Here is a 22,474-nt window from a genome sequence, read left to right as displayed (position 1 = left end):
ATGTATGTCAGTAAAAACACATGATACGCTTTTATTTTCCTAAGAGCCTCCATTATTATCACTCCAGGATCACCCAGGGTGACGGAGGAGTGGGCAAATACATGCGGGAGGCCCAGCTGTTGGTCCTGCTGGAGTGACATTCAGCAGATGTTACACGAGTTTTATTTCTCGAATGTGGCTGGGGTTGTGTTGCATAGATCCAAACACAGTCCTGCGTGCAGTCGATTATCAGTGGTCAGGATTTAACTCACGGCTCATAGTTTAAACACATATCTTCCTTTTTTGTTCCTCTCTTCAGTGAACAAGACAGTTATTGCTCTGTGGGGGGATGTAACTGTTTCAACTTTCAAAGCATGGTTCAACCAAAAGATGCAAAATGATAAACTCATAAAATTCCCCCATACATCTCCTCCAATGTAATGTGCGTGTCCTGATGCCTCGATACGCCAAGTTGTGTCTGGGACGGTTTTCAAGACCTCCATCTGAATAGCAGAAATTTCTTCAGATGCTGTTAACCAGGATAACGTGGCCGTCCATCACGACTCGTACCCTCCTCCTACCCTACGTACCTGCAGGGTTTCTAACCCGAGTGAACCTGTCGATTCAGCCCGTTCCCATGGCCAGTAGACCAGGAGGTGCCATATTTATCCTGGTGTGTCACATTCGACATCTCTAATGCTGTTAGCACACCTACAAGAGAAAGCTGGTTGGTATCTTGGATGTCCACGTCCCTGTAGTAAAAGCAGCCAGCATTCCGATGGTTATTTACTCTTCAGGTCAGCAGAGCCAATCAGTTTCTGTGTGATGGAGCAGACTTTTTTCCTGGGTTCATCAGCAGGACTGCTTTGCCTTTTTTGGATTTCATGAGGTTTTTATTTGTAACAGAGGAAAGCCAGTTGCTCCATCAGACACAGTCACGCTCACCCACCTACTAGAACCTGGTCTAACACCATTCCTTGCCATGCTGCCCTCCCTTTTAACCTGCGCCTTATTCTATACAGATTGTTGTCTCACGTGCTGTTTCTGTTCCTCTTTAGAAGACAGCGGCGTCTCCCTGCTGCAGCTGATCGGGGATCCTCCTTCAAGTGAGATCACCCAAGTTTACGGGCCGGACGACAGCCCTGCCTATGTCTTCGGTCCTGCTGCTAACACGGGCCAGCTCGCACGCGCCCACCTGCCAAGCCCATTCTTCCGGGACTTTGCCCTCATATTCAACCTGAAACCCACCTCCGACCGGGGTGGCGTCGTCTTCTCCGTGACCGATGCCTCGCAGCAGATCATGTACGTGGGCGTGAAGCTGTCGGCTGTGCAGAGCGGCAACCAGAACGTCATCTTGTACTACACAGAACCCGACTCACAAAGGTCGTATGAGGCTGCCAAGTTCCCAGTACCCTCCATGAAGGACACCTGGAACCGCTTTGCAATCTCAGTGAAGGATGACCGTGTGAAGTTCTACTTCAACTGTGAGACCGTCCCTCAGGTGATGCGCATCGAAAGGTCCCCGGATGAGATGGAGCTGGAGGCCGGTGCTGGCGTCTTTGTCGGACAAGCTGGAGGCTCTGATCCTGATAAGTTCCTGGTATGTGTACAGGTCTAACCGATTCCAGGAACACAATATTCAGGCCCAGTAAATTCATGTATTACTAAGAAAGTTGTGCCTCACTAGTAGTTCAAGAAAACCTGCATGATTGGTTTGCACTAAATTGGTCAAACTAACTCTTGCACTGGAGTCCACAGAATTCCCAAACCTCTTATTTGTACTGTTAATATTGACTGATGAATAGGCCCCTTTTGGATCGGGTGAATTTTTTCACGGTTCCTCCAACTGTTGGAGGAAGTACCCCCTTTCTGGCATGTCCACAGCACAGGAACTCCTAACGGTTTTCGTCTGTTCTGAGGAACCTTTACAGCACCTTCCTCAGGGGGGGGTATTTAGTCGCCGCAGCAGGAACCACAAGTGGGTGTTCATTGATTGGTTGATGCCGACGCTGCAGGCTTGTTCCTGACAGGTTTGAAACCTTGCAGCTGAATGAATGTCGTGATGCAGATCTGTGATCGAAAAGTCACCTTCCCGTCCTCCCAAGAGTCATCTGCAAATAACTGGAAGCCCTCAAAGCAGGGTAATAATTAACATCTGTCACTTACCTGCTGCAGATTTACAGCACTTGACCCACACAGCTGCTGACCTTAGCTGTTAAAGGGTTATGGTGGCTCACTCTCCGCTACCTTCAGGGAGAACACATGCAACCCGAGGATGACCTTCATGGAGAGTGTTTCATTTCAGTCCTGTCAAATTCTTCCTGCTAACACATTGGGTCTACACGCGCACTGTCATTCCAGCACACTTGAGTGGGGAAGAGTCGATTTGGTGACAAAGTGCGCCTGCCTCTGGGACGGTGGAGGGCGGAGTGTCCCTGTGGTCTGGTCTGGTTTCATCCAGCTCATCTTTTGTGTCAAATAACAAACTAGTTTTCAAGCTGTTGAACAGCGGATTCAAATTCATAGCCTTTTAAAGATAATTTGATAACTCTTGGTCAACCCAACGCCCACCGCTAACCCACCTGCTTGATCCTGACTTAGGGGACGTACCCGGCCTTTGGGCCAATTGGCCATCGATTGAAGCGTAAATCAGTCTGCAATATCTCAACTCCACACAGACCAGCCGGTCAACCTCATCACATTTCCTACAGATTTCTTTTCAATACCGTCTCCTCCACTTACCTGAGCTCGTCGCCTCATTCATTTCTGTACACAAGGAATAAACGCTCACCCCAGAGGTATGTCGTAGGGTCTGCACGGATACAAACGCCGGAAAAAACCCCACTGAAGGCATTTACTTTTATTCTGAAAGTGCAGTTTTTGTTGGAATAACACAATAAGTCAACTGTCTAACGTCATCGACACATACTGACTGAAGGTAAAACACTGTGGCTTCGCTCAGATCAAATTTTTAGAATGTAGTTCTACAAAACCATCATACTCAGCTTTAACGTGGTCATTTTCCAAGCAGTTTTCCCTTCTCAGTCTCACTAAATGTACAATGGTGCTCTCTATTCTGCTGGAAGGTCAGATTGAGTCCCTGAAGCCAGTCAAAGGCGCCATTAGATTTGACTAACTTGCACCAGGAGAGACATGAAAGCATGGTTGTACTCTTTTCAATGAAAAGATAATATTTTTAGATAAATGTGAATTTAAGAGCTAATTACACTGCTAAATATGTCCCGAATCTAAAAGAGTGCTTCCCTTCTGGCTCAAGCCCTTGAAATAAAGTGTATGTCCTGCTGAAATATCATCTCTTGCCTCCTCTTCCAGCTGTACCACTTGATTTAATCTGTTTTATTAGCCTGTTCGATGACAAGTGCTTATTTTGTGGCTGTAACTCACCATCATCTGTGGTCTAGTATATTTCCTTGTGGTGGTAGTTTGTGCTTTTTGTTGACCCGTTGACGGCCTGATGTTCTGTCCTGAGGTCTGGTCCAGTTAATTTGGCATCTAAATATTTACACAATGGATTTGTGAAAGTGGACATTCCTTTCTGACATCGTACATGGTTTTTTGGGGGGGGGGTTTTTTTGGTGGATATTCTCTCTTTCCGAAAATTAGTCACATGCTACAGTGACAGTTCACCATTTATCTCAAGCAGTTTGTATCGTAGCCAATAAAAGCCTGCGATGGGTCAAAATTTCACAGAGACTTTATCTTCAAAGCTTTTTCAATAAATCAATTTGACACTCCAAATAACTCGGCAGCAGAAAGAATCACCTCTTCAAACTGAGCTAACGACCCTGTGACCCGCAGGACGATAGCATCCACGCCGTCTGCCGCCGTCCTGTGTGGGAACGCGGATCAGATGCTGATAGTGGCACTTCACAAGCCGACGACATCAATAGCGCCTCTGAATTTATGGAAAGGGGGAATTCCCTGAGAAAAATATTCCCGAACATCCTTCGCTGCTAGATAACCATCCAAAATTGTACTGTAAAAGTGAGACAGTTGCATGTGTGTGTGTGTGTGTGTGTGTGTGATCATATCATCAAACATCCGTGTTCTCGTCCTGTAACAGGGGCTGATCAGTGAGCTGAGGGTGGTGGGAGACCCCCGCGCTGCCGAGACGCACTGTGAAGAAGACGAGGGCGAAGATGACTCCGATATTGTGAGTGTCAACCAATCACGTGTGGAAACAACCGTAACCTTCTGTAGGGTGACTTCAGAGGGACGGCAGGACGTTGTTAGTACTGCTTGAAGCGGAGACACAATGCGTGTATTACCACCAAATCAAAGTATTACACTCTTAAAGGGACAACCATTTACCAAAGGATTTAGCTGATATATAACGATGATAATACACACAATGCTAAATATATATTTCACACTGTATGATACTATTATGTGTTGAAAAGATGTTTTTTATATATACAGTTACTGTGCAGCTAATTAAATGAAGTAAAGTTAACCATTTACCTGCCAGTATTTAAAAAAAAAAAAGGTTGCCAGCCATCACCATCGGGTCCTACAAGACCCCCAAAATATTTTTTCACTAGTTTTTATAAAAAAGTGAACATGTCAAAAGACAGGAGAAGTCTACTTATTTATTTCCAAGTTTTACTGTGAGTTCATTCATTCAGCACATGATCCACCTCTTCTACCTGACGAGAGTGCTCCCAAGTCTGCCTGCTGCAGACCATTAACCCACAAAACTTCAACCACAACTTACTAAGAACAAGCAGGGACAGCAAGCTAGTGTTAGCCTCACTTCTACCCTTAGCAAAGAGCTAACCTTTACGCCTCTCCTAACAAGAGCAGCGAGCTAGTGTTAGCAACACTGCTTCCTTTCTGACATTCAGATTCCTTTACTTTTTGTGATGTCGTGATTTAAACATTTTTATCTTCGTTTTTCTTCATCGGTAAACCAACTTTTTTCCAGCTGTCTTCCAAGTAAAAACTCTTTCACACGGTAATTTAGATCCTGGTGTTTCATGTGCTGTTTAAAATGTGGACAAAAGCAGAGGGCTGCAATGACACCTATCGTTTTACTGCGTTTGCACCAGACTGTAAAGTCTGCCGGATAAATCAGAAGTCGCCGTGAACACCCGAGTGGTTTTCCAGGACGTTTTACCCCCCGTCACCCGTGAGAATCAAACCTGCAGCAGACAGGAGTCTTCTAACGCTGACCCCGACCACCCAGACAAACACAGGTGCCGGCCCACAGCCCACCAGCAGCGTCGCCCTTGTTTAGTAAAACATGGCAGCTGCTCCGATGACCAGAAGACTCCAGGTTTTACCACATGATGTCATCGAATCTTCAGATGTTTGGATCAGATGGGAAATCACGTACCGAGTGGAAATGACAGGTTTCTCATTTCAGGATGTGCCTTTCATCGCAAATGATACCCCCCCCCCCCCCCACACACACACACACACACACACAGCTGTTTTCCGCTGTACAAACACACTCCAGGTATCTCCAGTGTGTATCACTTCAATAATCTGATTTACCAGCGTTTGACACAATGATGTTTTTGCAGACGTCTCAGAGTTCAACTTCAACCAGGCAAACAGCTCAGCGCAGGCTTTTCTTTTTTTTGATGGGATCCAATCAACATGATTGATCTTTTTGATCAACCTGTGTGCATTTGACTGTGTGTGGTTTTTTCATGCCATTTTGTGAGTGTGTGTCTGTGTTTTAGAGCTTCACATCAACACATTCAATCTGGATGGACGTCTTTGGATACAAACCCTCAGGAGTCAAAGCCGTTTTGTCCTGTTTTGATGCGCCCTGTCTCTCGTGTAACCTCAAACCTGTAAAGTTTGATGCCATATTAATGTTTGATTATTAAAAATGGCTATAAAGATTATTCAGCAACCACAGAAGGAAAGACAAATGAAAGGAACGTTTTTGGGCTCTTGCCAGTTGTGTGTGTTTCATTCTGAAACAGTGTCTTCAAGTGCTGCACCTCACGATGATTTTGACCAATAAATCAAGTAAATGAGTTCTGAGGTGCGGTGAAGAAAGCAAACATCTTGTTGATGTCAGATGTAGAATGTATGATTTGTGTCCTCAGGGTTCAGGTGAGGGAAGCGGCTACGAGGGAACCAGAGTATCAAAACCAGCCGGGGAGAGACCTACGTGGACGGTAGGCAGACGTGTCACTTCTTTGTCTTGATGAAGTTTGTCGGCGTTAAGCGATGAGCAGCTAGTAGTCCAGCAGGGACCCCGATGCAGAGCGGGACCTGGTTCCTTCAGCACCAGGTTTTCATCGCTGTATCAGTTCTGGCTGCACCAACTTAAACAATGAGCCTGTGGGTCTCAGTCATGCAGCGTGAGGGAGGTGTGATCCTTTACCCTCCTGGTCTTTTGCGTCTCCTTCTGTTGAACCTTGGACAAAAGCTATAATATGACCTCATGATCATGCTAACACTTCCCAACCACCACCATTCACTATGCTAAGCTAACTAGCGCTTCTCCTGCCTCTGTGGGGGATGGCAAGAAATGTGTTTCCCAAACTTTGGCGTGTTCCTTTACGTGAGTTATCCTTTCAAGGACAAATGTCGTTGCATAGCAGTTGTTTCACTGTCGACAGTGACAACTGAAACAATTCTCATCGTTTTCCTTTCGGTGTTTTGGAACTTAGAACCCAGCTTGAGAGTTTCCTTGGACCCTCCTCTTGCCTTTGTGTCAAACGGGCAACTTTTGTCTTCTCTGGGGAAAAAAATGGCTGGTTTGTTTTGTTGGTGTTTCAGAGGAAGTCCACATCGTCACCAAGGTCACTCCAACCCATCGCCTCAAGTTTTATAACCCTATTTGATGGATGATGATCATTTAAATTACACCTCAAAACTGATCCGAGGTCAGAGGTCAAAGCTCCACTCTATGTTTCTGTCTCTTCCTCCTTCCTTTTGTCACTCTTCTCTCATTCTGTCTTCCTCGCTCTGCTTTCCGTCTCTCACTGACACTCAATGAGATTTGACAGACAGCCACTCCCATCCTGGAGAGATAACCTCCACTCTGCGCCGCCGCCACCCCACACACATCAACTCCCACTCACAACTATAGTAGCGAGGTTAAAAAAAAAGAAAAGAAAAAAAAGATGAATTTGATCTCGTCCAAGTGTCTTTGTCAGCCCTGAGGAGGAGCTGCCTGAGCCTCCTGCTAGAAGTCTCTCTCCCCTGCGCCTGGACATTGTTGCCTCATCTACCTTGATTCAGCTGCTCTTTTACAAGGGGGTTTTCCATCTCTGGGAATTTATGAGCGTGATATTCAATGTAGCGTCTAAGACAACAGCTGGCACCTAATGCCTACCTGCCAATATTTTTCCATAGGATGTCTGTTCGCAGGCCGTGGAACCAGCGCGACTGAGGCAAGTCCGGGCAGAGGCCCGGCCGAGAGAGTATAAGTGAATCTTTCCATTTTGTCATCCAGGAATTTCGTGGTGATAGACGGCGGAGCTTGTCTCTCATCCTTAGGTGTCACTGCTGCAATCTAAGTGTCCCCTTCAGGAGGAAGCCCATATTTGTGGAGCATAAATCTTAACAGGATGTTAGGTGTTAAAACAAACGGTCACTTGAGAGCATTTCCCCCTGATTGGTGAGTCAGGCACCCATTGTATTTCATTAGCCTTCAAAATGAAATTGTTCGTCTACTGAATGGACCGTAAATAAAGAGGCACCAGGGAATTCTGTTTGTTTCTTTTACTGTCAGCAGGAACGTGTCAAAGCTACTGGGCCGATTCTCATGAAGGGGCCTCCGAATTTAAAGGCAGATCCTGAATTTTTAATTTTTGCCATTTTTACCTTTACCCTGTTCAAGCCAGGAGCCGAGGAGAGGTGGTGTAGTTCCCTAGTCGTACTGACGTTAGCTTTTATACGGCTAGCGATTGCGTTCACACTTCATAAATCATGACACGTTAAGTTGATCGGCTGAACAAAACTTTTAAGTCTCGTCAACTTTTGTTCCCCACAGAGCTCATTTTCAGTGCTTATCCAGAGCGACGGGAACCGTGGCGATGCCAACATCTTGTTGGCCAACAAAAATATGTCATGCTAGGGGCGCTACATGTGGGGGAAGCTCAGAGGACTTTTCTTGTTTGCAGGCATTTTCCACCATTTGTGATGTGATTCGCCTGAAAGAAATCACTTGAAGATCTGCAAATGGGCCACTTGGGTTTTTATTGCGGCCCGAAAAGTTTGTCACTCTGTACAAAACCACCTCTTATTCATATCAAGTCGGCAGAGACGCTGAGAGAATGCACTCTTTGTTCACAGATTATGTGGTGAAGCCAAGAGATAAACAGAATTCAGGCTCATAATGTCAACGTTGCAAACATTCATCAGTTTGGTTCCTCTCAGTTTCCAAAACACTGAGATGCTGTTTGTAGCAGCAGTGGCTGCTAACACTGCACAATCCTGTGAATTTGCAAAGTTTAGGCCACTGCTGCACTGCTTACACGCTTTTCAGACGTTTAAATTGCAAAATAACAAGTTATTGAGTGGGTTTGCAGCTTCATTCAAGAGCCAAGACGACGCTTCTTTCTCGAAACATCCACCTTGTCCTCCTCCTCCTGAGGCCAACTGCGAAAACGTGCAGATACCAAACGGATTCCTGATAATGCAGCGAAATCGTGACACAACACTGCAGAGCTGGGATACGTCGGTTGCTCAGGGAGCCGCATACCTGCCCTCACATTCAGGGGTTGTTTGGTTCAAATCCATCAACGCCGCCGGCGCCTCCCACCCAGCAGCCCCAGCTGAGACGGATAGGTGAAGGATATTCTTCATCACATCATATCAGTCAATAACGGTCCGGCTGGATTCTTAGCATAGCCAGCGCCATGCAACACAGCGGGTGGGTGGGGTGGGGGTGGGGGTGGTGGTTTGGGGTGGGGGTGGGGGTGGGGGTGGTGGTTTGGGGTGGGGGTGGGGGTGGGGGTGGGTTAATAATCAATTCTGGTTTCATGCTGCCCCTTCAGTTGCCCCCTCCTCTGAAATTCCTCATGACACTCCTCGCTTGAATTCCACAGGTGACCAGTCAGAGCGTCACACATGAGGAATGAGCTACAGGCGGGCGGGGGGGGGCGGATTTGACCAGTAAGGCTTGGATGTGGCCTCCAGTGCTTTTCTTCCTCTTCTTCTGTAGTTGTGTCTTCATCAGCCCATGAACAAGAGCTGAACGTCGATCACATGACAACACTGGCGAAGCTGAAGACGATCCATTTAACAGTGGTTCAGTCAAAATATGCTAATATATGCAGCCCTTCTGTTGTCAGTTAGCAAGTTAATTTGCAACAAGGCGGTCCAAAGTGCACGTTTCACAAGACACAAACACAATGAAGGTGTTACAAGAAGAGTGTGTGTGTATAATATATATATATATATTCAGTATATATATATTATACACACGAAACTCACACTCTCATATGTACAGTACACATGTATGACACAGTTCCATGGAATACAAACAATGTACATAAAAAGAAAGTGAGTTTTAAAAGCAAGATAAAACCCCAGTCTGAGTTTCAGGGTTACGTTGCTGTGAGAAACGTGAATCAGTCGTTCCAAATGTGATGAAGGCATGGAAGGCAGCAGCAGAACAGACTGAATCAACACAGCTGAGTTGGAGAGGATGGGAGGTGTTTCCAAATGTGTGGAACAAAATCTAAATTCATGTTTAGTTTTGAATCGAGAGAGAGGACAAACAGTTCAGGAGCAAGAAAGTCCACATGGATGCAAGAATGATGAAAGAAATTCAGTTCAAATTCTTCTTTTTTGATGAACTCGTGGATCCGAGTGACACCACAGCCTCGTCTGTCTCGTGCTGCGCCCCTGATGTTGTCTCGGTTTGTAGCCTCACACTCGGGGAAACATGCAAATGTGGATTGGAAACGTTCCTGCAGCTGTAAGGTGATGCCCCGGAGAACTCAAGCCCTCACCGACATAAACCCCCTCACACAAATATGAGTCCATGTAATTTGTGGCGCAAACAATCACAGGAGCAACTCTCCAGGTGTCTCCGTCACCGCCAGGTTGTTGTGATGCTCAGGGTTTTGCAGACAATGGAAGAAGCTCCTCACCTGGAGTTCTTCAGCCTCCGTGCAAACTTCTCATCTTGTACATGGAATCATTTTCCCCTGGTGAACATGGCTCACTGCTCTGTGTCTCTGTTTTGATCAAGCAGACGACTCCTCCATCATCCCGGCCCATCCAGCAGCCACCGGTGGTCAGGAAAGAGGAGGTGGCAGTGAGAGGACAGGCAGGTGAGTCCCTGTTTCACCTGATGTAAAGAGTAGAGCACCAGCTTGTCTACAAGAATGCTGACATGGAACGTAGCTCACCTGCCGGACGATGCTGAACGCCGTTGATGCAGGATTCACACAACCTGAATGTTCCGGACTGCCAGTCAGTTTGCCCTCAACAGATTTACTAGCAAATGTCTCCATCTAGTGGACATGAGTATTATCGCGAAATGAAACTTCTTGGTATGAAAGCAAAGTTGTCAAAGATGTTTCCATGGACAAGGAGGCAGGACCTTGAATGTCATCAAATGGATCCCAGACCAGAGCCACTGAGGCCCCCTGGTGGCTGTCCTGGGCAGCTGTCAGGTTGTGGTCTGGGCTGCCTCCTCTGTCTGGCTGAATAGATGAGAAACAAAGAAAAAAAAAACTCATAAATAACTTGAATCATGGCATTTTAAATGATTTACCTGCTCTTTCTCTATCCTCACTATCCGGTGGTGCCAATCAAACGACAGCACCATCTAGTGGTAGTACCTAGAACACCAGGAACTGCTCAATCATGAAATACTGCGGGTCTCAGTTACTCCTCTTATGTACATTCATCACTCGACACTTCCTGTTACTGTTTCCCACCTCAACAAAGTATAAGAACAATGCACGTCTACAAACACAGGCGTGTGACAGAAAAAGGCAAATTTCTAACCCTTGAAAAGAGCATCCGCAAACCGATGGAGAATCAAGGACACCAAAAGTAGCTGAAAACCGAAGCAGCGTTCCTGGCGTCCCTGCGCGGATTCAAGGAACACGTGGACACAGACGTTGGTCTGGAGATTCATTCAGCAGTTGTCTTTGCGTCACGTCCAACAAGTGACGTCCAACAGCTTTCAGTTTCTGTGGAGTCAGCAGGATTTATCAGCCTGGGGACATGCAGCCTCCTCCAGAGTCTCTGGTCTGGACTCCTACCTGGACCTGGACCGGACCTGGTCTGGATTAATGTGATAGACATGTTTAAGGGGTGGGGGCTGTTCTGGCCTTTGAGGCTAATGTCCCGGACAGAGGGGAGGTCAAGAGGAGCTCAGTGGAGAAGAGCAAAGATGGTTACCGCTTCCCTCAGGGATATTAAAGCAGATGAAAGGTGCCTGTTGAATCTGCGGCGACAGAAACGTCCACGCTGGACTTGAACCCTGCACCGTGAGCAGGGAAGAAGAACACGAGAGTGTGTGTGTGTGTGTGTGTGTGTGTGGGGGGGGGGGGGGGGTCACACATGCTGGCCGCAGTTCTACTGTAAATGTGGGCTGTTGTAAGCGTTTTGTTCTGGAAAGCATTGAAAGACTCTGGTTCATCTAAACATAACATCAGCGCCCGCTCGTGCTCCGTGAGCTCATCCATGCTACAGGTGGAGCAGCGCTTGGATTCCCCCCCCCCCCCCCCCCCCCTCGCGTGTGCTTCAGTTCCTCCTGGTCTCCTGGAGCACAGATGAGCCTCCTGTTGTGAATGGTCTTCTCATTAATAGCTCTGCTCCTGGTTTCTGTCTCGCAGGGCCTGCCGGCGCGAAAGGAGAGAAAGGTGACCGAGGGGACAGAGGAGAGAAAGGAGAGAGAGGTCCTATCGGGCCCAAGGGAGATGCGGGTTCAAGCGCTTCCTCCAGCTCGCGCGGGGGGGCTCGCGGAGAGAAGGTTCGGATATTCTGGCTTTCATTCAGTTGGCGGGTGGCAGTCTGGAGTTGGTTCATTGACCATGTCATGATGTCATTTCCCTTTGACGTGTGCAGAGGGCAATGAGCCGGCCGCGGTGTCGATGTGCGTCTGCTGCTGGCGATGAGCTGATCCAGGATCAGATATCAGAACATAAAGGCTGGGTGCTGCCAGTTGGCCTCTTTTGTCCCAGCCTCCCCAGACTAAACAAGCCACTGTTTGAGAAATACTTGACAACAAAAAATTGCATCCAAATTTAAAAAGCAACGACAGACGGACTCAGAGGTGAATGAGACGACTGTGTCTGCTGCGCAGGAACTTCAGCGTTCACTCAGGCGAAGGCTAATCAACCCGCTGGTGCAGGCGGTGCCCTCCGCCACTCACCTGTGTGTGGAGGAGCTCATTACAATCCCAGCAGATGCACAGATGACGTTCGTTTGTGGTGATGTTGTCACATGACCTTGTTGAAAGGTTTTTGTTTGGTCGTTTTGTTTCCGGCTCTGTTTCATAGTTGTGTCATTGCTTTAAAACAGTAAAATGTAGTGGCAATGAAAATAGGAATGTGGTTTTGTTAGCATCTGTTAAAGAAGAAGTGTGATGACAAGAGGAGGCTTGTGATTTGTGTCCAGCTCCTAATCCAGCCTGGCTGCGTTGGTGTGGCGGTCGTCTCGGACAGCAGCCCGGCAGCGTTCACAACAGCTGATTATTGTTCAAGTTTGGAACTGACGCTTCTGTTTTGTCTTAAAATCTCCAGGGTGAACCGGGAGAGAAGGGAGCAAAGGTGAGTTACCGATGATCTTCTTCACTTCTCTGAGGTCCGTAGGTGTACAGGTCTACAGGTGTGCAGGTCTGTAGGTGTACAGGTCTACAGGTGTGCAGGTCTGTAGGTGTACAGGTCTACAGGTGTGCAGGTCTGTAGGTGTACAGGTCTACAGGTGTGCAGGTCTGTAGGTGTGCAGGTCTACAGGTGTGCAGGTCTGTAGGTGTACAGGTCTACAGGTGTGCAGGTCTGTAGGTGTACAGGTCTACAGGTGTGCAGGTCTGGAGGTGTACAGGTGTACAGGTCTACAGGTGTGCAGGTCTGTAGGTGTACAGGTCTACAGGTGTGCAGGTCTGTAGGTGTACAGGTCTACAGGTGTGCAGGTCTGTAGGTGTGCAGGTCTACAGGTGTGCAGGTCTGTAGGTGTGCAGGTCTACAGGTGTGCAGGTCTGTAGGTGTGCAGGTCTACAGGTGTGCAGGTCTGTAGGTGTACAGGTCTACAGGTGTGCAGGTCTGTAAGTGTACAGGTCTACAGGTGTGCAGGTCTGTAGGTGTACAGGTCTGTAGGTGTGCAGGTCTGTAGGTGTGCAGGTCTACAGGTGTGCAATTCTTTGGGTGTGCATGTCTAAAAGTCTACAGGTCTGTAGGTGTCCAGGTCCACAGGTGTGCAGGTCTTAGGTGTACAGGTCATCAGGTCTACAGGTCATCAGGTCTACAGGTTATTAGGTCTACAGGTCTCAAGCCCGGTTATTGGTCTAACTGCTTCCTCAACGATGTCTTCAGGGTACCACAGGCTTCGGTTACCAAGGAAAGAAGGGAGAGCCTGGCCCTGCCGGTCCCCCGGGACTTCCTGGCCCCCCCGGACCAGCACCCGAGCTCTCAGTGTGTCAAGACGGCTCATCTGTTTCCTGTGTACCTGGACCCCGAGGACCACCTGGACCAGCAGGTGTCCCAGGCTCCCTGGGACCACCAGGAGCTGATGGGGAGCCAGTTAGTGACCTGTTACTGAATGTGTTCATCAATATGTCAGATTGTTTAAGTACATTTTTGTAACTAATCCCCCAAAATCAAGTGTCTGATGGCACTTCTATTGATTAGTTTTCTGTTTATTGATTAGTTACCTGCTTATTGATTAGTTTTTGCTTATTGATTAGTTACCTGCTTATTGATTAGTTACCTGCTTATTGATTAGTTACCTGTTTATTGATTAGTTTTCTGCTTATTGATTAGTTACCTGCTTATTGATTAGTTACCTGTTTATTGATTAGCTACCTGCTTATTGATTAGCTACCTGCTTATTGATTAGTTACCTGTTTATCGATCATTTGTTTTGTATGTTACTGTCGCAGGGAGATCCAGGAGAAGATGGAAAAACAGTGAGTTGTTGTAGTTTCACAGTCACATGACTTATCAGAGCTGATCAACAGTTTTTGAAACATTCTGGCTTCCTGGTCTCAGGGTGCTGACGGACCCCGGGGCTTCCCTGGAACTCCTGGGGATCCTGGACTCAAGGGAGAGAAGGTGAGAGGAGCAGAACTCAGTTCGACATGAGAACATGTCAGTAAACGTGATGGTCAAATGAACAACTCTTAATGAGTCGTCTGTATCCAGGGAGACCGTGGAGATAGTCAACCTGGTCCCAGAGGGCCTCCAGGTCCTCCCGGACCCCCAGGACCAGGACTCAGATCCGTGAGTGAATCTTGCCTTCAGTTACTTCCTGTTCTCTTGAATCATGAATTGAATAAAGCTGACCTGGGTGAATATATTTCAGACTTTTGTGGACATGGAAGGTTCAGGGTTCTCTGATCTGGACTCAGTTCGGGTGAGAACACTCAGAACTTTGGAATTATAAATCACTTTTTCCCCAGAATGTATTTGTACATTTATCCAAGATATTACAGGTAACTGTGAATTGATTCTGTCTGTGCTGTGTAGGGACTGCCGGGTCCACCTGGTCCACCTGGTCCACCTGGTCCTCCTGGTCCCATTACAACAGGTCCAGCATCAGGTTCTGGAGCATTTGGGCCATCAGGAAAGGACGGTGTGCCCGGCTCGCCTGTAGGTGTCAGTGTATTTGTCCCTTAACACCAGAACCGGTCGGATCATCCCGGCAGATTGATTTTACTGACCCAATCACCGCCTCAGGGCTAAACCTGATCTTTGCACCTGCAGGGTTTGCCTGGGTTACCAGGTACTGACGGCCTCCCGGGAGCTCCTGGTCCCAAGGGGGACAAGGTAACACACCTGTTGAGAACAACTGCGGTCAGATCTGTGTGCCGTCTCAGTCGCGGTCGTAGTGAGCCGTCCAGGCAGTCGGCATCCCGAGATCACGCGCATCAGCTGACTTTTTCCGCTTTAAATTCCCAGAAGAAAATCTGTTGTTGTTGTTGTTGTTGTTTTTTGAAGAAGAAATGAACAATCTAAATAATCAATTAAAGATTATATGGAAAATGATTATTTGGATATTGATCAGATGATTAATCTGATTTGATTCATGGTTTCATAATCAGGGGCAGCCACAGTTGGGAACTACAGTATAGCACATGGAGGCAGTGACGTGAGGCGGAGGGATACGCTGCCTTGCGTTGGGTGTTGGTCATCAGAGGATGGAGTTTTCTGTGTCCAGCTGAAGTAGAAGGGATGGTTAAATGAAGGAGCTTGAACCTCTTGGCTCGTGCCAGTGTTCCGACACAAAAGTTCCTCATCTCTCTGACCTTCCTGTGTTTGTCCTGCTCAGGGGGATTCTGGTGAGCCGGGTCTTCCTGGAGCAGTCGGAGAGAAGGTACAGGCTGGTGGCCCCTCCACCCTAACGTCTGCTCTACAAGCTTCCTCCTCCTTCCCCTTCATCTTTCTTCCTCCTTCTCTTTCGTCCCTCTTTTCTTTCTTCCTCCTTCCCCCTCACCCTTCTTTTCTTTCCTCGTTCTGCTTCACTATGTCTCTTCCTCCAGGTAACTGACCCCAGAGCAGCAAGTTGTGTCTTCTCCAATTTGTGAATGTTAATGAAATTTTTTTCAGAGGGATGATGTACACAAATCCCCCATACTCAGACCGTTCCTATGGTTACCGTGGTCACTGAGTACAGAGAGATGACTTTGGAGCTGATTTTAAACACTCACGCTGTGTTTGTCCCTCCATCCAACAGGGAGATCAAGGAGACGCTGGTTCAACGGGACCAACAGGACAGCCAGGACTGGCTGGACTTCCTGGACCCATGGGACCAATCGGGCCACCTGGGCCTCCTGGACCCCCTGGACCAAGTTATCGTGTGGGATTTGTAAGTTCTGCTCACGTTTTTATGAAAATACCTTCTGCTAGAATTGATCAAATCTCATGATTGGAGATGAGAAATGTGAGAGCTGAAGTAATGAGGAGAAGCACTGCAACAGGTCAGCAGTAATATGACATTCTGACTGCAGTACACTGGTGTTTGCACGCAGCAGTACACGTCAACAGAAAACAAGGTCAGGGTGTATCTGTATATCAGTACAGGTGATGGTTCTGAAAATCAGAGAGCAAACAGAATATTAATCACATGAAAAGAAAACGTTTTAGAATCTGAGCCGAAGACAGAAGGTGTCAAGAGGGGTTGGGGTGGGGCTTGGGGTGGGGCTTGGGGTTAGGGTTGGGCTTGGGCTTGGGCTTGGGCTTGGGGTTAGGGTTGGGCTTGGCCTTGGGGTTAGGGTTGGGCTTGGGGTTAGGGTTGGGCTTGGGCTTGGGGTTAGGGTTGGGCTTGGGCTTGGGGTTAGGGTTGGGCTTGGGGTTAGGGTTGGGCTTGGGCTTGGGTTTGGGGTTAGGGTTGGGCTTGGGGTTAGGGTTGGGCTTGGGCTTGGGTTTGGGGTTAGGGTTGGGCTTGGGTTTGGGGTTAGGGTTGGGCTTGGGGTTAGACTTGGGCTTGGGCTTGGGGTTAGGCTTGGGCTTGGGCTTGGGGTTAGGCTTGGGCTTGGGCTTGGGGTTAGGCTTGGGCTTGGGCTTGGGGTTAGGCTTGGGCTTGGGCTTGGGGTTAGGCTTGGGTTTGGGCTTGGGGTTAGGCTTGGGCTTGGGTTTGGGCTTGGGGTTAGGCTTGGGCTTGGGCTTGGGGTTAGGGTTGGGCTTGGGCTTGGGCTTGGGGTGAGAGGTACTTTTCTAACTGCAGCAGTGAAACTTGAGAAACTTTTGTCTTCCTTGTTTTCCATCCCTGTGGTTGGTGTTACAGGATGACATGGAGGGCTCAGGTGCAGTTTTCTCCAACGGGCTTCCTGGTGTCAGAGGACCAGAGGGGAGACAGGTGAGTACCACAGTCCCATAGAAGAACCGCGTTCCAAACTGAAAAGGCTCGAACGCAAAGAAAGAACCAGAATGAATCCTCAGACGTGCACCTCAAACATTCTGACGTCACACACTGACACACAAGACAAGTGATCAGGACAACAAGCGGGAGGACAAACGACATGTTGGAAAACATGAACACCAGTAAATCTGTATACCTTCGCTAAGATCCTGTGATGTCATCAGGTCTGGATCCATGTAGAACATCTCTTGGATATCGCATGAATAATTGGATTCATCAGTTCTGGAGCTTTCATGAATCTTTGCTGCGTCGGTCGTCGCGGGGTTCTTATTTAAATCAGTTCTTGTGATTAATCTGTGTTTTTGCAGCTACAAATTAATTTGCATCTGTGTTTCTGATGTGTGGTGGAGGAATACCTGAGCACGCCAGTAATCATAGGAAACCTGTGTGTGTTCCAGGGTCCTCCCGGCCTGCCTGGACTTCCTGTAAGTAACAGTGGCAAGCTGCTTCACCAGGCGTCTCTGTCTGCTATCTTAGCGCTGCATCCGTGTGACACATCTGAGCCCGCTCACGCCGTTGTTTTCAGAACCGCGAGGGCAGAGAATGTTAGATTCTTGATTCCTGACAGGAAATAAGGTCCTCGCATTGTCTAAGAAACAAAACTCAGCAGGGAAAGAAAGAAAAAGCCAGCAGCAGGAGGGACAAACTGCTGGTTGTCTCCCTGCTCCTCCTGCTCTGTTCTGTCAGCATGTAATTTGACTCAAATGATTCTTGTTGTTTTACTTGCTCACTCTGGTAACTTGAGTTCACTCCACCGCGCAGGGTAAACCAGGGCTACCTAGTATTCCGGGTCAGAAGGGCAGTGAAGGAGCTGTTGGAAGGGACGGGCGGCCGGGGCTGGATGGCTTCCCCGGCGTTCAGGTGAATTATACACACACACTTGAGGGCTGTACTGAGTGCTGAGTGTTTCTTTTTTTATCTTTCACTTATCATTTTGTTTGAATGTTCTTGTTTTCAGGGAGCCAAGGGTGACAGAGGCGACAAAGGAGAGACGGTGATTACTGTTCTACATCTCTTCACTTCATTTCATTCTTTTCCCTGCAAGGAAGTCGGGGTGTGATGTGTGAGTGTGTTCTAGAACAGCAGCCGGCTCCTGTGTTTATCGTTTTGCTCTACACGTTTGGTGGTTTTAGGGTGACCCAGGTCGAGATGGAACTGGACCCCCAGGACCACCGGGCCCTCCTGGACCACCAGGACAAATCACCTACCAGACGTCTGGCAATGTAAGTAGCAGTGATGCAGCTGCAGCGCTGCTGATGGACTCAGGAGCTGGAGGTGGTCGATAACGTGCAACTTCCTGTCTCTCCTCAGTTTGACGGTGTGGTCGGTGGCGTTGGGCCTCAGGTACGGACTCACACCTATATGATGACACCTGAACCATGACACACACAGAGTTTTAATGCTTGTTTTGATACAGTTCTGCGACATTTGCAGCATTGTGATATCAGTCAGACACGTACCGTCAAGTGTACTGCAGGAGTGGTCCTGCAATATATTTGATGAGGGTAGAACTGTAATACTGTCTGTGCAAAGTTTTGTGGTAGCATTGTGAGTCCTCAGGCTGATCAAACACACGGTGGTGTGTAATAGTACTCCTCCAGACTAAAATCCTACGCTTCAGCTGCTCCTTGTCAAGTCAGGTGCAGTAACGAAGTAAACTCCTGATTGCTCAAACGTCTTATTTGTCCTCTGAAGGGGGGACCTGGTTTGCCCGGCCAAGCTGGATTCCCGGTAAGTCTCATAATCCTCTTCCTCCTCTCTTGATTTGATTGGCGGCTGGCAACCAGTTGAGAGGTGCGCCGCCACCCAGCAGACCCGAGCGCTCAGCAGTCCCTTGAATAATTTATGTGCTTCACCTTTATTGAAAAAGTGTGTTTTTACTGCATGAAGTATGAGAGGAGAATGAGTGAAGCTACGAGCCGACCTGAGAACGGCGATCCTGCTGATGTCTGATTGGATTCATGCTACTTTGATTCTGTAATTTTTCTTTGTCATCAAATCCTCGGTTAAAGCCATGAATGTTGTTGGTGACATTTGGAAGAATCTGCCCTCAAGTGACCCCGCCAGGTCTTTACGACTTTTCCTGAAAAAACGCTGTACTTGCAGGAGTTCCCCACCCCTCCATCAGTCCAGGTCCAGGTGTGATTAAAACACCCCCAATGCCTCTTGATCTGGGCCTCCTGAACCCACCACTTGTTCCTTCAGCCACAGCAGCAAGACGAGGATGAACTCGACACGTTAAGATCACTTTCGGGTGATCGCTCTGATGTGTGATGATGTCATCATCTCTGGTCTGATCACGTTTATATTTTCTCTCTCCTGCAGGGTCCTATTGGACCTAAGGGGGACCGAGGGGACCCGGGCCTCCCGGGCTATGGTGCGAAGGTGAGGTCCAAAACTACTGCAGGTTTTATAAATATGGCAACACTGTGTGATGCTCTTGTTTGTTTGTTGAATTGTTGTGTAGTCGGTCTGTGTTGACTTGTTGCTGCTGTCGTCTCTGCAGGGAGAGAAAGGTGAGCCCGGTCTGGTCATCGGTCCTGATGGGAATCCTCTGTACCTGGAAGGGTTGATGGGTATGAAGGTGGGTTTGAATACATGGCCCGTGGGCGCACACACACACACACACACACACACACCAGGTCTGGATTGTGAATCTCTGCTCCTCATGTCTTCTGTCCGTCTCATGCTTGTAGGGGGACCGAGGATCGCCTGGACCTGCTGGACCCCCTGTAAGTGTTTACGTGTTCTAAATGACATCAGAGTATTTGTGAGCATCCAGACCAGTGGCAGCCATGACAGGACGCAGACCCGTAGGACAGTGGAACTGCTGTCAGGGTGCCTGTCCATCTCCGTACACATTTTTACACATCATTAGAATTTGGGGGTCAAAGGTCAAAGTCAACATGACCTGGAACCCCCCCCCCCCACTCAAGGATTCATTCCTTAATAATGACTATTCATTGCATTACATGAGCATTTAATAGGATAAAAGGATAAAGTTTAAGTTCGATGTGACATCATAACCTTGAGGAAAAGTTACTTTTCTGGCCCCGCGAGTGGATCTGGGTCCTGGTGGGGTCCTGTTCTGTTCTACAGCCTCTGATCAGATCCACTTCTCTGTTTAGGGCCCGTATGGTCCTTCTGGACCAAAGGGAGAGATCGGAATGCCTGGAAGACCTGTAAGTAAACACCAGGACCATCTTGAACTCTCCTCGTGACGTTTTTACTGATCTTTGAAACGCACATGCGAGCGGTGGAGTGGTGGTTCTGCCTCTGCATGTTACCTTCATGAACCTGAGGGATGACTTGAGATTGAATTGTGTGTAAAGATGCAGATGTCGTTCATAAATGGAGCAACACGGTCGTCCATAACTGCATGTTTGCACTACTGAATGTAAATTGGCTTCCTCAGGGTCGTCCTGGCGTAAATGGATACAAGGGTGAGAAAGGAGAGCCAGGAGGAGGCTTCGGCTACCCGGTGAGTGTTGTTGTAAGCGTCCTCGCCCGACTTGATCGCCGTCACTGGTAACATCAGCGGTGCTTGTTCATTTTTATGCATTCGTTCATTAAATGATGTTTGTGCCAGTTTAGTCATCCCGGTTCATTTTCGGCTGTGGCTCCTGAGCTGCTGCGAGAACTACAGAGGACACATCAAATACATGAAAACAGGAGTAATCCTGTATGTAGTAAACACACACTTCATAAGAAAACACAAAATACTGGTGTCCACTACAGAGCCAGAACGGAAAGTGTCAACGTGTCGACTCCAGTTATCAACTTTATTCAACAGTGAAAGTCTGAGATGAAGACTCTTTTAAGACACCTGTTAGTGTTCCGGCAACCAGATTTCATCCAAGCGTCTTGGTTTGTCATCTTTCATATGTCCACATACCAGCAAGACCGACTGGGAAATCCTTCTTTATCTACAAACAATGACGTAAACAACTGTTTTCTCAGGGAGTCGCTGGCCCTCCTGGACCACCTGGACCACCTGGACCTGCCATTCCTTTAGATCGCTTCGGTGTGAGTACTAAAGATCTGAGGCCTTGTCTATAGGACATCTCTGTTGCTTGGCTGGTAAAAGTCTTCCACGGTTCTCTGAGCATTTCCTTTTCTTTTGTCTGCAGCGCTACGATGAAAGTTCCAGGAATTATCCAGGTAAACCCCCCCTCCCAGCTCTGGTGCTTTAGTTCCAATACGTATCTCTATAACTGTTCAAAGAGAAGAGAAGTTAAGTAAAGAGAGATTTAGGAGAGGTTTAAAGTGTCTGGAGACATAAACAGTTCTATCTTAATTTCTGTTTGATCCAGCTGCCTCAGCCTGGAGGGGATATTCGCTCTATTGTCAAGAGATTAAGCTGTCAAGTCGTTCTAGATTTGAGGAATGAGCTGATAAAACACAGAAGCCATTAGAAATAACGCTAACTGAGCCAGTTTCAGTTACCTGTGGAATACTGTCTAACGCTCTGATGTGAAATGTATTTTATTGTAGCGATTAAAGGGGAGAAGGGCGAGCGCGGCGAGCACGGGCTTCCAGGGATCCCAGGTACGTCTTTGATACATGATGAAATTACTACATTTATAAGAGAATACGTAGAATTGTTTTACTAAAATACCTGTTTGTTTTTGCAGGAACAGCCTCTAATTTTGACATTTACACATTTAAGGTGAGCTACAAGCTAACCAGTGATGATTCTGGTGTGTTCCAGTCCAACGTGTGGATCTAGTTCAGGCTGATCTGGTGGGACCCTGAAGCCCACAGCTGAGTTCATGTGTTGAATGAATAATAAATAGAGAACTTATTCAAATTTTTTTTGTTTGTTGAAAGAACGAACTGAAGGGAGAACGTGGAGATTCTGGAGTGAAGGGAGAAAAGGGAGAGCCTGGCGGTGGCTATTATGACCCACGTTATGGAGTACAAGGTCCAACCGGAGCTCCTGGCAAACCAGGCCTACAGGTGAGTTCGAGGAGAGACAAAAAAATTCTTCAGATGTTGGTATCCCAGATCCAGATTATCGGGAAAGGATTTCTTGTGAAACTCAGGTGTATGAAGTCATGATGATAATCACAAGTTGTTGATGTAGGGTCCAAAAGGAGATTCTGTAGTGGGCCCACCTGGACCTCAGGGCCCCCAGGGCCCACCAGGAATTGGCTACGATGGTCGTCCAGGTCCTCCCGGTCCACCAGGACCTCCAGGACCACCAGGGTCTCCCTCTTTACCTGGAGCCTACAGGCCCAATCAGGGTGAGTGTTCCTTTTCTTGTGCTTCCCACATGGTCGAATATATTTTCTTGAGGACACCTCAAAGTGTCTCTTAATGTGGGCGTGATATTAAGATTTCAGGTCATAATCAGATTGTTTTTAAACTTAAAGCTGTGAGTATACCAGGACCCCCTGGACCTCCTGGCCCACCTGGAAGTCCTGGACACTCATCTGGGGTAAGAGTCATCACGGCTGTGGAA

The 22,474-nt window shown here is 47.8% G+C and overlaps 1 protein-coding gene across 3 annotated transcripts in view; it reads left to right on the top strand.

Annotated features, from left to right (window-relative positions):
• The window catches only part of col18a1a (collagen type XVIII alpha 1 chain a), a 71,885-nt gene that overhangs the window by 44,619 nt on the left and 4,792 nt on the right, over positions 1–22,474 (top strand). For all 3 annotated transcript variants that reach the window (XM_086219671.1, XM_086219672.1, XM_086219670.1), the window contains 34 exons: positions 1,038–1,579; positions 4,064–4,153; positions 6,063–6,134; positions 10,169–10,250; positions 11,769–11,905; positions 12,678–12,704; positions 13,467–13,673; positions 14,033–14,059; positions 14,142–14,204; positions 14,295–14,372; positions 14,455–14,505; positions 14,619–14,741; positions 14,856–14,918; positions 15,421–15,465; positions 15,826–15,957; positions 16,876–16,947; positions 17,409–17,435; positions 17,773–17,871; positions 17,969–18,004; positions 18,144–18,233; positions 18,322–18,354; positions 18,706–18,741; positions 19,336–19,395; positions 19,517–19,594; positions 19,707–19,742; positions 20,139–20,192; positions 20,426–20,491; positions 20,971–21,036; positions 21,141–21,171; positions 21,505–21,558; positions 21,645–21,679; positions 21,841–21,969; positions 22,097–22,256; positions 22,386–22,450. In XM_086219671.1, the coding sequence (XP_086075797.1) occupies positions 1,038–1,579; positions 4,064–4,153; positions 6,063–6,134; positions 10,169–10,250; positions 11,769–11,905; positions 12,678–12,704; positions 13,467–13,673; positions 14,033–14,059; positions 14,142–14,204; positions 14,295–14,372; positions 14,455–14,505; positions 14,619–14,741; positions 14,856–14,918; positions 15,421–15,465; positions 15,826–15,957; positions 16,876–16,947; positions 17,409–17,435; positions 17,773–17,871; positions 17,969–18,004; positions 18,144–18,233; positions 18,322–18,354; positions 18,706–18,741; positions 19,336–19,395; positions 19,517–19,594; positions 19,707–19,742; positions 20,139–20,192; positions 20,426–20,491; positions 20,971–21,036; positions 21,141–21,171; positions 21,505–21,558; positions 21,645–21,679; positions 21,841–21,969; positions 22,097–22,256; positions 22,386–22,450 (2,966 nt within the window). The remainder of the gene's footprint in view (positions 1–1,037; positions 1,580–4,063; positions 4,154–6,062; positions 6,135–10,168; positions 10,251–11,768; positions 11,906–12,677; positions 12,705–13,466; positions 13,674–14,032; positions 14,060–14,141; positions 14,205–14,294; positions 14,373–14,454; positions 14,506–14,618; positions 14,742–14,855; positions 14,919–15,420; positions 15,466–15,825; positions 15,958–16,875; positions 16,948–17,408; positions 17,436–17,772; positions 17,872–17,968; positions 18,005–18,143; positions 18,234–18,321; positions 18,355–18,705; positions 18,742–19,335; positions 19,396–19,516; positions 19,595–19,706; positions 19,743–20,138; positions 20,193–20,425; positions 20,492–20,970; positions 21,037–21,140; positions 21,172–21,504; positions 21,559–21,644; positions 21,680–21,840; positions 21,970–22,096; positions 22,257–22,385; positions 22,451–22,474) is intronic.

This window comes from Aulostomus chinensis, chromosome 12 (genome assembly GCF_037954235.1).
Source record: "Aulostomus chinensis isolate RoL2024-O1b breed Wild chromosome 12, RoL_Achi_v1.0, whole genome shotgun sequence".
Lineage (NCBI taxonomy): Eukaryota > Metazoa > Chordata > Actinopteri > Syngnathiformes > Aulostomidae > Aulostomus > Aulostomus chinensis.
This window is presented reverse-complemented; position numbering and strand designations above follow the sequence as displayed.